At 36.2% G+C, this 13,960-nt stretch overlaps 1 protein-coding gene across 1 annotated transcript in view; it reads left to right on the top strand.

Annotated features, from left to right (window-relative positions):
* The first annotated feature begins 2,053 nt into the window (after positions 1–2,053).
* BAZ2A (bromodomain adjacent to zinc finger domain 2A) overlaps positions 2,054–13,960 on the top strand; it is a 218,841-nt gene continuing 206,934 nt past the window's right edge. Inside the window, exons 1-6 of the mRNA XM_053705512.1 lie at positions 2,054–2,162; positions 3,674–3,811; positions 6,286–6,813; positions 9,541–9,729; positions 10,439–10,627; positions 11,914–12,081. Coding sequence (XP_053561487.1) covers positions 3,676–3,811; positions 6,286–6,813; positions 9,541–9,729; positions 10,439–10,627; positions 11,914–12,081 — 1,210 coding nt within the window. The 5' untranslated portion in view covers positions 2,054–2,162; positions 3,674–3,675. The remainder of the gene's footprint in view (positions 2,163–3,673; positions 3,812–6,285; positions 6,814–9,540; positions 9,730–10,438; positions 10,628–11,913; positions 12,082–13,960) is intronic.

The following is a 13,960-nucleotide window of genomic DNA, read 5'->3' as shown; positions in this document are numbered from 1 at the left end:
TTAAACATATTAAAATATTGAGAGGATTGCATTTGTTCTTTCTATTGCAGGCAAGTTTTCCATCACTTTAAATAGGTTCATCAAGTGGGTTGCCAATATAAGGTTATAAACTTTACAATATTTATTGAGAGAAAAACATCTGATCCTGGACTTTTGCCATTTGGAAGTTGTCTATTAACACCATGAGCTTTTAATATAAAATGTTTAGCTTTGCTCCAGTAACACTTTGCAACGAACTTCCATTATTTATTTTGCCCCTTTTTGTCATGTAGTTTAGGTCTGAAATTTGGGGATTTTTCTTCTTTTCAGAACAGGAAATGCAGACTGCTCAAGAGTAACCCTAGTATATAACTTTTCCTTGGCTTCTGCAGATGAGAAATTCAAAACAATGCATAATATACCAACATAATTACTGTGACTAGCCTTGTCTTCTCCAGAAGGAAGCCCAGACTGGCTCCTCAAAATAAGGCAAGTTATAAGTGCAATATGGCTACTGAATGGAATATGGCTACTGAAAGACAAATACAGCAAACTGTATTTAATAAAAAAATAATAGTTATGACACTTATATTTGTTTTCTACCAATACAGGAGACGTGTCTTGTAATTTCATGGTGTTTAATGTCCCTTTTAAAATGACAGAAATGCATAATTAAAGGGATAATCAAAATTCAAAGATTTCCAGTTTACTTATTTTCTCAGATTTGCTTTGTTTTCTTGGTAAACTTTGTTTGAGTCCATACCCCTCATTTTGTTTGTTTGTCGATTTAGGTACTGCAGTGATTGTAATGTACCTACCTTTATGGCACTTGTTAGCATATGTATTGGAACATACCCCATGAATGTACTGAACTATGTGTAGTGCTGCAGAATTTGTTGGATCTTTATAACAATATTAATAATAAACTAGGTAGGCTCATAGGACCATAGTAGTGTGCATGTGTCTTTAGCACTCTGTCAACAGTTTTTGCAACAATATGTGTAGCAAAGTTATACATTGTTGCAAATGCTGCTGCCATAGAGTTGTAAAGATATATGCAACAGACACCAGAGCCTATCTAGTTTTACACTTCAACAAACGATACAGAGAAAATTCAAGGGACATGAAACCCAATTTGTTTTTTTTCATGATTTAGAAAGAACATGTAGTTTTAAACAACTTTTCAATTTACTTCTATTATCTAATTTGCTTCATTCTCTACATAATTTGTTGAAAAGCATAGCTAAATAGGCTCAGTATAGCTGCTGATTGGTGGCTGCACATAGATTGCTTGTGGTATTGGCTCACTCATGTGCAGTGCTATTTCTTCAACAAAGGATATCTAAAGAATTAAGCAGATTATATAATAGAAGTAATTTCTAATGTTGTTTAAAATTGTATTATCTGTCTAAATCATGAAAGAAAATGTTGGGGTTTCATGTCCCTTTAAAGCAAGCTTTATAATAGTAGTTGTGGGAAGGTGTGTTTTTTAAAATGCACACTGTCTGTATCATGAATATTTAAAGGGACAGTAATGTCAAAAGTAAATGAGCACTTTATATCACAAAGAATAAACTGTCCCTTTTTGTTTCGGTTTAGAACCGTTTCCCTTTCCTATGAACCCAACCTATATATAATCAATATTGTATTTAGAAACCTGAAATCGTGTGGTTTTGTGCCAGTTTGGATAAAATAGGATTCTAAGTTCCCTCTGCCTGTTTTCACATTTTGAAATAGATTCCCATTCTACTTAAATAAAACTTTTATATTTTTCGTTTACACTGCGGCTTCCTAAAAATACACTGAATAAGAAAACAAATACACTGAATAAGAAACTCATTTCAGCTTTGCCATAGTGTGGCATACAAAGGAAAAACAACAATATTAACTGAGGAATTAGAGGTGGGGATATAAACTGCTGTGCGATTCGTGTCCTTTATCACACTGGATGTCAGGAGATTTAACGTTCATGTGTTTTATTTACAACCAAGTTCACAGACTCGCATCAGCCGTAACTGCAGGCGTTAGGACCCCGCGGCCTAACTGAGATCTTCCTGTGTCACTCACACCGTCGCTTTCCTTCCTCCTCCCCCGGAGTGGCGTCCCTCTACCTCCCCCGGGTATCCAGGCCAGGCAGGGGACACCATGTGAGAGAGGCTCACGGCCGCACACATCACTATAAGGTGAGACCAGAGAGTCGGACAGCCGGGGGCCTGATGTGAACGCCTCGTACTCCCGGAATATCTCTTCTGGCCGCCGACGTAATTGTTCGTATACTTGACTGCGGGGCGAGGATCTGCACTTTTGGGACAAAATGGCAGTTTTTGTATTTTTTAGAACTGATACACTGAATGTTTAGGGAATGGATATGGGTAGTTTGTGTAAAAGAAATACGCGCATGGGTTTGTTTCTTTTGTCCGTAAAGTTTCTTTAAATATGGTTGATATACATATTTTCTCTTTATACACAGACCCATCCCCCTTATTTATATTTATTACGAATTATCAATGGGCCCTTAACGGCCTCCCATTTTATTTTATTTCCTGTTTAAAAAAACACTAATTTTATTTGTTATCTCACGGTTTGATATTTGTGTGTTTCATCTGTGAAGTTTGTTATTTTAACCGATCTATACAGGTTTGTTTTTGCTCATCGACTCATTCCTCTTTTTATTTATCATACACAGTAAAGTCTGTTGCTGATTACAGGCCTCATTTAATAGCCTGCCATTTTATTTTAATCAGCAGAATAAAGCACTTATTAATTTGGCATAACGTTGTTGCTGTTACGCTTTGGATTTAAATGGACGTTTCTTTGTTGGCTATGCTACATTTTGAATTGCTTTAAACGGTACATAAAAGTTACTTTTATTATTTTGATATTTCAGTTAACTCTTTAAATACTATGCAATTTAAAGGTAATTAATTTTATGCAGTATACTCACTGTGAAATCTGGACATGTAGTTGACCAATTTAGATCTTTAGAAGCCAGAGAGAATATTAAGGAGCTCACATATTAGAAGTCAGACAATAGTATCAGTATATGTGGGATAGCAAGAGCAGCCAAAAAGTTGTTAGATGTAAAAGTCTATAAGATATTGTTGCCCATTTCCTCATGTTTTCTCAAGCAATTGCATGGATAATTTTATTAACCTATGTCAGTGTACTTCCTCCTCCACACTTTTTTGTATGTTGTCAGGTACCTAGACTTTTAAAATTAGTCCAAAATCTATCATATACGTATGGAAGAAACAGAGTAACTACTTAGTCATTACTTGTAACATTTATTTATTTTCCTCACCATAGTTTATATCTGTAAACATGGGTTGGGCGTAGTGCAAACATTCTTATTTTGTTTATGAATAGTCCTTTCCAGTAATAACTGTACTTTTCCAGTGAATGCTATGAAGGGGTTGGCTCATAATATGCATCTATCTGGCAAAAAATACTTAATATAATGCGTGTGTTTTATACTCTTTGTCCTCTATTTTATATTGTGGAAACTTCATATACCCTGTGGTACATTTGTAATACCCAGCTGTTGTTTCCTGGGTGACATGACAACATGATTGTAGAATGTCATTTAGGGCAGAATTGATATCATTTTGTTTATGCTAGTGATGTAACCAAACATGCTTTCCATGCTTTTTTTATCATTTATGCATAATTTGTGCTTATTATTTAAATATTTTAGACATGGAAACTAACAACCCTTATGTCTGCACTGGACATACCCCAATTCCAAACAACTCAGGACTGAAACAGCTGCCTCAATCTGTGGAACCAGCATACACAAAGAGTACTCTTGTAAGCTTTGCTCAGCAGGGAAAAGGTAAGCAGACATATATGTAAGGTTGTAAGCGGGGTACACAGCATGGGCTCAGGGGCAAACGAACCTTGAAAACGTGATCTCCGTTTATCATGGAGGTAGATACCTATGACTTATGTCTACACAATGCTGGGAAAGTTCTATTCTTTTATAAAGTAATTTTTATAGAGATCTAATGCTCATAGATTTAGAATGTCTGTCTGTCCCCTATAAACTGAAATAAGAGTCCTAACTGGTCTGTTGAATACAGTTTCATAGAGTTCTGTATATCCCTGGTGTCCAAACTCTCTTAATATCTTTCACTTTTTTTAATTCCTTGTGGAGGTTAGTGCTTAAAATTAGTAGAATTTTAAGCAACTTTCTAATTTACTCATTTTTTTTTAATCATTTTTTCTGTGTTCTCTTGGTATCTTTATGTGAAAAAGCAGGAATGTAAGCTTATGAGCCAGCCCATTTTTGATTCCGCACCTGTGTAGGGCTTGCTGATTGGTGACTATATTTACATTGGACACCCACAAATCAGCAAGCACTACCCTGGTGCTGAACCAAAAATGAGCCAGCTCATAAGCTTACCTTCCTGCTTTTTCAAATAAAGATACCTAGAGAACGTAGAAAAATTGGTAATAGTAGTAAATTAAAAAGTTGCTTAAAATTGCATGCACTATCTGAATCATGAAAGTATCCCAGCTTTTAAGAACCAAATAAAAACTGGAGAAATGTTTCTGTGTTGAAAAACACAACTGCATGTCTCTGACCATATGAAACATAACAGGGGCATGTCAAACCCCACAATACTTATCTTTGAGAGGGAAATACAATAACTGCAAACATCACCATTTACTGGGTGGTGGTCTCTAGTTCCTATCCCAGTAATATGTGATTTAGCAATTAAATTACAAAACTTGTGACTTTCCCTTGCTTACATAGGTTTCATCCTAATCTATGGAAGTAAAGCCTGGAATAGAATAAATGTAAAGTTACCCCATTGGGTACTCCTCTCCTTTTATATGAGATGGGCAATTGAGCGCCCCGCAACCCCCCCAAAACTAAACAAAAGGAGTTAAGTATGTTGACATTTAAGAGGCCATTTAATAAAGGTGTTGGTGTAATTAAATGAATAATCTTCTATCTCTTGTATAGAATGAATGCATTTGTCATGAGATTTCTAGTGTTCAATTAGTATAGACCTTACTAGGATGACACATGGAGGTTCCATTTATATTTTTGTTAAACACTTTTTTGCTTATGGGGTAATGGTTTGAGAGCTTGCGATCCTGATAGGATTATGTAACTAAGGCTTTTTTCTTACCAATATCAGGAGAGTGCTTTAGAAAAGTTTTGATAACACCATATTTTTTATATGGGAGTTTTACACATTTGACTTCCCACCTTCACTGTGAACAAACAAACAAGAAGCAGATAACTCCCTTTGATGGGTAATATTTTGCCAGTGGACACCTAACTGAATGAGTACCATATCTGCATCTTAAAGGACTACTAAACACAGTAGAGTTGCATGATCAACAGATGCATAATACAAACAAAAATGTACTTTGTATAAACTTTAAATGAGGAGTGGATATTTTTCTGACATCATGTGACAGCTATCATCCAATCACAAAATGTATATAAATATAGTCTGTGAATTCTTGTACATGCTTCGTGAGAGCTGGTGCCTTAGAAAGTGTGTACATATTAAAAGATTGTGCACATTTCAAAGGGAATACAGACGTTGTTTAAAAGTGAGTGTTTTGTCTGAAACATGAGTTTTACTTTTGACTCTGGTATTCCTTTTACATATCCTATCTTAGTAAATCTAGGTCTTTGATTCAGATTCATTGTCTTCAATTGTTGGTGGATTTCAGAATAGAATAAAAACAATGTTTAGAAATGCTTTAACCTTTTAACGCCGTTATGGCGTTCTATTCCGTCATAATTACACTGGGCTTTAGAGCCGTTATGACGTAATAGAACGTCATAGCCAACGGCTGTCCTGAAGCCTACTGTGCTTCCTTGATTTGATCGTGGTCTGGAGAGCGTTCCTAGGGTTATAGGGACGCTCCCCAGACCTGATCGAATAATTGAAATCTCGCGATCGTGTGCACGATCATGTGATTTCAACTGTTCCGATGTAGACACTTTAACCCCGGCAGGAAAGGGTTAAAGTTGAAATCAGAAAATATGACCTTGAAGCAAATAGGCCATCTATAGTTATAATTGTGCTACTAGAAATAAAAATCACAAGCTAACATTAATCTCAGATTTCTTCTGATAATTACCTCTCTATGTAAATCATGTACACTATAGTTTATCATGTCTTTTTCACTTCATGCATAAACTGATGTTCTTTACAGTGCTTAGGGCATGTATAAGTGTGACTTTATAATGAACAGACTGTACATATTCATAATAGGGTACTTTTTTTTTTTTAAGTTCTCTAACTTGAACATCTCGCTGTCTTTTTCCCACCTGCCTAGGTCTAAACGGTGAAATGCCTGTGAATGGCCTAATCTCCTCAGTATCCACTGATATACATGGTACATTCACGTCAGATTCTACTACACTCCGTTCTACATCCAATAAATATGACTACCTCTGGAACTTCCCCAAATCCCCAGTTCATAAGGACTGTAATGGTCCTGCTCCGTACCTAAGCAATGGCTCAAAAATTCACATGTCTAATGGCCCCTTTAGTAAGGTTACTTCACAGGAAATTTGGGAAAATGGCACTTCCAGTCATAGTGCTTCCCTCAGCTGTAGCAAACAGGACTTGAGCAATGTCAGTGATCAGAACGTCAAGACAGCGTCGGCTCCAGCTAATGAAAAGCACCATGATGTCTCTGAAACCTCTTGCTCTGTTCCTGTGGTTGAGTCAAGTGTAGAGACTTTTTCTCCTACACAGAGTAAAAGGAAACAAATGGAAGACGAGAACTTTATCTCAGGGGATGTGCTGAGGAATGACCCTGTATTGGCAGAGAATGTAGAGCAGTCTGATTCACCAACAAGTAAGATATTGGGCAAAAGTTATTTTGAATCTTTTTTTTGAAAACCCACTGCTGTTGCAAGACCCATCCGATTGAAGTTCATAGTGAAAAAGCTCTATGAAAACTTTTTTTTTTTTTTGGTCTAGATTACCCCCTTAAGGGCCAATTGCGGAATTATTCCGTCATGGTTGTCCTTTCCATAAGGACCCATGACGGAATTATTCCGTCATGGGCTAAAATTAGCCCCAGATCGCTGTGGTACCGGCGATTGCGGAGTTAATGCTCTTGCTAGCTGCCCCAGTGTCTGAGGCAGACTAGCAACAGCAAATCGCGATGTCCCAGCCCACGTGATCGCTGTGACAGCCTATCACAGCGGTCACAATGTTACTGGGACATCAGATCCGCCTCCCTCCACCTCTGTTCGGTTTGTGAAGGGGAGAGAAATGGATCTTTACTTTGAATGCTGTAAAAAAAATCCAACGTAGCTAAGCTTGCAGTGCGATCAGATCTTATTACTAAAATGCTTCCCTTTCTTATCTCTGAACAATACTTTTTTTTTTTTTTTTTTTTTTTTATAGAGCTTTATCTCTCCCACTTTGAGTGTAATTTCTTCTGCTGGCGGGCTGTGTTTACATTGTTGGTTAATAGCTTATACCTAGGTATAGAAAAGTTAAAGGGATAGTCTAGTCAGAATTAAACTTTCATGATTCGGATAGAGCATGCAATTTTAAGTAACTTTCTATTTTACTCCTATTATCAATTTTTCTTTGTTCTCTTGTTATCTTTATTTAAAAAAGCAAGAATGTAAGTTTAGGAGCCAGTCCATTTTTGGTTCAGCACCTGGGTAGCACTTGTGGATTTGTGGCTACATTTAGGCACCAATCAGAAAGGGCTACCCAGGTTCTGAACCAAACTCCTAAGTTTACATTCTTGCTTTTTCAAATGAAAATACCAATAGAATGAAGAAAAATTGATAATAGGAGTATACTAGAAAGTTGCTTAAAATTGCATGCTCTATCCGAATCATGAAAGTTTAATTTTTACTAGACTATCCCTTTAAAGGGATCTGAAAGTCAAAATTTAACTTGCTTGATTCATATAGAGCATGTCATTTTGAGACACTTTTAATTTCACTTCTATTTTCAAATGTGCTTCGTTCTTTTAGTATCCCTTGTAAATAAATACATACATCGTACACTAGTGGGAGCTGCTGCTAATTGGTGCCTGCACACATTTGTCTATTGTGATTGGATAACTAGATGTGTTCAGCTAACTGCCAGTAGTGCAATGCTGTTCCTTCAGCAATGGATAACAAGAGCATGAACTAAATTTGATAATAGAAGTAAATTTGGTAATAGAAGTAAATTTGATAATAGAAGTAAATTGGAAAGTTGTTTAAAATGGTATGTTCTATCCAAATCATAAAATAACATTTTGGGGTTTACTATCCCTTTTAAGTATAGGTAGAGATACTACAGGCTAAATCCAGCTATTTCAAATGTCAATATAAAGGCTAAGGAGTTATTTGTAAAAATGTAATACACTCCTGCAGGTAAAATGAATCATTGGGAACAAATTAAAGGAGAGAATGTTTTTCATTAACTGAGAAACTTGACAATTAAAGGGAAACCCAATAATTTTTCTTTTAGAAATCGGATACAACATATAATTTTAAACAACTTCCCAGTTTCCTTCTATTATCAAATGTGTGTCTTTTTTTTAGTATCCTTTGTTGAAGGAGCAGCAATGCACTACTGGGAGCTAGTTGAACACACTGGTTGAGTGTGTGTGTATGTATGTGTATGCATTTCTGCTGACATCTCAATGCAGTAGAATTGCATAATTAACAAGTACATAATAAAAAGACGATGCAATAACACCTACTCTGAATTTCAAATAAGCAGTAGAATTTTTTTTCTGACACTTATTTTTCTCCCATTTTCTGGCCCCCTGTATCATGTGACAGACATCAGCCAATCAGACTAGTATACGTATACCCTGTGAACGTGTGCACATGCTTAGTAGGATCTTGTTTCCCAGAAAGTGTGAATATAAAAAGACTGCAAAATTTAATAATGGAAGTGCATTGGAAAGTGTCTTAAAACTGAATGCTCTATCTTAATCATGTCTATTTTGACTTTAATGTTTCCTTAAGCTACCAAGGTATTCTTTCAATCGAAGTAAAATGGAAAGTTGTTTAAAATTGCATGCTCCTATCTGAATCGTGGAAGAAAAAAATTTGGTTTCATGTCCTGTTAAGTTTTCTTTCCTACAGTATAATAAAATCTGCATTTATAGGGCTCACCGGTCGTGTCTGCTCAGGACCCAAAGTTCTCTGTGGTTCCTGAGTGGTACTTTAATTATGTCTATAGTTAATTTTAATCACTAGATTGCACCTGAATACAAATTAAATGTTTTCTAAAAAGCATTTAAAATTTTCATCTTGTTAGCAACATTTATATTGTTTTGCAGTACAGGGACATGAAATATCTACTTTGCTGGGATTTTATATTCAAATAATGTACTCAAGCCTGTTTGTTTGTTTATATTTTTGGGGGGCAACTCATTTTCAGATTTAAATTGCAGGAGAAGCAGGCAAGATAAATAAAAAGGGTATATTAATGAACTTTACTTGACACAGCGGAATTTGATGTATACCACTTTTTTGGGGCCATAACAGTCTTCTATCACTCCACTGATCAATTTGAATTTACTGATAGTTTGTTCTTTATCTATTCATTTCTACAGATGATCAAATTTGTGAGTATAATGGGACAGACCAGGAGCAGTCTCTCCTCAGGCAGACCGTTTCCAGACCACTTTCTCCTCCTGATGTAAGCAGCGTAGATGACACTTCTCAACCTTCAGTCCAGTTTGATGATTCCATTCTTCCCATGTCTGATTCACTGGAGCCTTTTGGTGCAGATCTTCCTCAAGGTGATGTGGCTTAAATACTGACGTAGGATTTTTATAAGTTCTAGAAAGGCCTACCTAGTTTGAGTTTCTCTGTAGTAATTGTCATCATAGACCTATTCTATGGAGCTGCCCCAGTACAGCGATACAAATGCTATTGGACAATAAATCAATTCTTTCGATTCTACAAACTTGTTTGGATCATTATGTATGTGTGTGTGTAATAAAAAAAAAAAGATATATATATATATATATTACAGTATAATAAAATCTGCATTTATAGGGCTCACCGGTCGTGTCTGCTCAGGACCCAAAGTTCTCTGTGGTTCCTGAGTGGTACTTTAATTATGTCTATAGTTAATTTTAATCACTAGATTGCACCTGAATACAAATTAAATGTTTTCTAAAAAGCATTTAAAATTTTCATCTTGTTAGCAACATTTATATTGTTTTGCAGTACAGGGACCTGAAATATCTACTTTGCTGGGATTTTATATTCAAATAATGTACTCAAGCCTGTTTGTTTGTTTATATTTTTGGGGGGCAACTCATTTTCAGATTTAAATTGCAGGAGAAGCAGGCAAGATAAATAAAAAGGGTATATTAATGAACTTTACTTGACACAGCGGAATTTGATGTATACCACTTTTTTGGGGCCATAACAGTCTTCTATCACTCCACTGATCAATTTGAATTTACTGATAGTTTGTTCTTTATCTATTCATTTCTACAGATGATCAAATTTGTGAGTATAATGGGACAGACCAGGAGCAGTCTCTCCTCAGGCAGACCGTTTCCAGACCACTTTCTCCTCCTGATGTAAGCAGCGTAGATGACACTTCTCAACCTTCAGTCCAGTTTGATGATTCCATTCTTCCCATGTCTGATTCACTGGAGCCTTTTGGTGCAGATCTTCCTCAAGGTGATGTGGCTTAAATACTGACGTAGGATTTTTATAAGTTCTAGAAAGGCCTACCTAGTTTGAGTTTCTCTGTAGTAATTGTCATCATAGACCTATTCTATGGAGCTGCCCCAGTACAGCGATACAAATGCTATTGGACAATAAATCAATTCTTTCGATTCTACAAACTTGTTTGGATCATTATGTATGTGTGTGTGTAATAAAAAAAAAAAGATATATATATATATATATATATATATATATATATATATATATATTTCTAATTTGCTTTGTTCTTAAGATGTTGTTCTTTGTTGAATAGAGATTTAAATAGCTACCATGAACATTTTTTTGAGCAAAGCATGGCAGAAAAAATTACTATCATCTATATATGGTCAGATTTATCAATGTCCGGTGGACAGGGGCGTATATCTTCAACCCTGTCCACCCATCATTGCTTCCTCATATTTATCATTACAAACTATGACTAGTGTGCAATGCTGCCCCCTGCTCGTGTCTAGCCAAACACAAGCGAGCATGAGCTCTCAATCTCCCTTGTCAGAAAAGTCTGGGTGGATTTAGATATGCCACAGATATGGCAAAGTTGGTTAAGAAACAACGGTCTGATGACCGCTTCTTCTTGACAGCAAGTTCGCTCGTGAGCCTGCAGCCAGATTTAATGATTTATCTGGCCCATAGTGCTGCAGACACGTGCACACTCCTGAGTTTACCTTCAGTCTTTTAAACAAAGGATACCAAGAAAATGAAGAAAATTTGATAATAGAAGTAAATTGGAATGTTGCTTTAAATTGTATGCTCTGTCTGTCTGAATCACGAAAGACCATTTTGGTTTTATGTCCCTTTAAGATAATCAAAAATTTATCTATGTTTGTTTTAAAAGGACCCTGCCTTTTTTTTTTTGTGCGCTGATCTTTTGTTTGCTCTTGAGACTGTTCTGACTTTGCAAAATACTTTAAGGGGCACTGTACTCAAATATTTTCTTCATATGAAGAGCAGCATCTAATCATGCAAACATATTTTTTTTTTCTTTTTTTTTTTTTTTTTTAGCAAAAATAATAAATAAATAAAAAAAAAAAAAGGTAAAAGAATTTAAAATTAATATACCATAATCGGCTGTGCACTTTCTAATAATGCTCATTTGCTTATATGTACTGCATGCTATTGTTTAAGTGAGCAATTAGTATGAAGAACTTGTCAACCATATCACAGTCTATCTCTCTAGTATAGTAATTATCCAGGACAAGTATTGTAAAATGTTATGTCTTTGTTTATCACCCCTCTGATAGGCCGAAGCAGTAATTCACTGTATGAGTTAGAGGAACTGCAAGCAAAACTCAAAGACTGTATCCCACTAAAGGAAGTATCCGCCATCAGTGGTTCTGTATACTCTAGCTCTACATTCACAACTGTTAATGCAACATCTTTTTCAGTTCTTGGGGATTCTGTTATGCAAGGTAAGCTTAGTGCTGTTATTGTACACTTAAAGGAACATTAAAGATTTTTTTTTTTTAAAGTTGCAGAATGATTTTTAATTTGACTGTAACACTATCTGTGAATATGTAAACTATTAAGGGCTTTGCATATTATTTATATCTAAATTTCGGAAACCTGTGCCCAGTGTTCATTATAAACAATATATATATGTCCTTATTTATCTTTTCGTTTTTTTATATATACAGTTGTATGCAAAAGTTTAGGCACCCCTGACAATTTCCATGATTTTCATTTATAAATAATTGGGTGTTTGGATCAGCAATTTCATTTTGATCTATCAAATAACTGAAGGACACAGTAATATTTCAGTAGTGAAATGAGGTTTATTGGATTAACAGAAAATGTGCAATATGCATCAAAACGAAATTAGACCGGTGCATAAATTTGGGCACCCCAACAGAAATATTGCATCAATATTTAGTAGAGCCTACTTTGGCAGAAATAACAGTCTCTAGACGTTTCCTATAGCCTGTAATGAGTGTCTGGATTCTGGATGAAGGTATTTTGGACCATTCCTCCTTGCAAAACATCTCCAGTTCAGTTAGATTTGATGGTTGCCTAGCATGGAAAGCCCGCTTCAAATCACCCCACAGATTTTCAATGATATTCAGGTCTGGGGACTGGGGTGGCCATTCCAGAACATTGTACTTGTTCCTCTGCATAAATGCCAGAGAAGATTTTGAGCAGTGTTTTGCGTCGTCTTGTAGAAATAACTTCAACTTTGTGACTGATTCCTCGACATTCTCAAGTATCTGATGATATTGAGTGGAAACCATGCAACCCTCAACTTTAACAAGATTCCCAGTACTGGCACCAGCCCTACAGCATGATGGAGCATCCACCAAATTTTACTGTGGGTAGCAAGTGTTTGTCTTGGAACGCTGTGTTCTTTTGCCGCCATGCATAACTCCCCTTGTTATGACCAAATTACTCAATCTTTGTTTGATCAGTCCACAGCACCTTCTTCCAAAATGAAGCTGGCTTGTCCAAATGTGCGTTTTGCATACCTCAAGCGACTCTGTTTGTGGCGTGTGTGCAGAAAAGGCTTCTTCCGCATCACTCTCCCACTTCTCCTTGTGCAAAGTGCACAGAATTGTTGAACGATGCACAGTGACAAGATCTGCAGCAAGATGATGTTGTAGGTCTTTGGAGGTGGTCTGTGGTCTTTTTTTTTTTGACCGTTCTCACCATCCTTTGCTCTTGCCTCTCCAATATTTTACTTGGCCTGCCACTTCTGGCCTTAACAAGAACTGTCCCTGTGGTCTTCCATTTCCTCACTATGTTCCTCACAGTGGACACTGACAGCTTAAATCTCTGCAATAGCTTTTTGTAGCCTTCCCCTGAACCATAATGTTGAACAATCTTTGTTTTCAGGGCATTTGAGAGTTGTTTTGAGGCCCCCATGTTGCCACTCTACAGATGAGAGTCAAAGAGAACAAAAACTTGCAATTGGCCACCTTAAATACCCTTTCTCATGATTGGATGCACCTGTCTATGAAGTTCAAGGCTTAATGGGCTCACCAAACCAATTGTGTGTTCCAATTAATTAGTGCTAGGTAGTTACAGCTATTCAAATCAACAAAATGACAAGGGTGCCCAAATTTATGCACCTGTCTAATTTAGTTTTGATGCATATTGCACATTTTCTGTTAATCCAATAAACCTCATTTCACTACTGAAATATTACTGTGTCCTTCAGTTATTTGATAGATCAAAATGAAATTGCTGATCCAAACACCCAATTATTTATAAATAAAAATCATGGAAATTGTCAGGGGTGCCTAAACTTTTGCATACGATTGTATATATATTTCACGTTAGCCACCTCTTCTTCAGAAA

Source organism: Bombina bombina, chromosome 3 (genome assembly GCF_027579735.1).
Source record: "Bombina bombina isolate aBomBom1 chromosome 3, aBomBom1.pri, whole genome shotgun sequence".
Classification (NCBI taxonomy): Eukaryota; Metazoa; Chordata; class Amphibia; order Anura; family Bombinatoridae; genus Bombina; species Bombina bombina.
The sequence above is the reverse complement of the archived record's forward strand: the minus strand, read 5'-3'. Positions and strand labels throughout refer to the sequence as shown.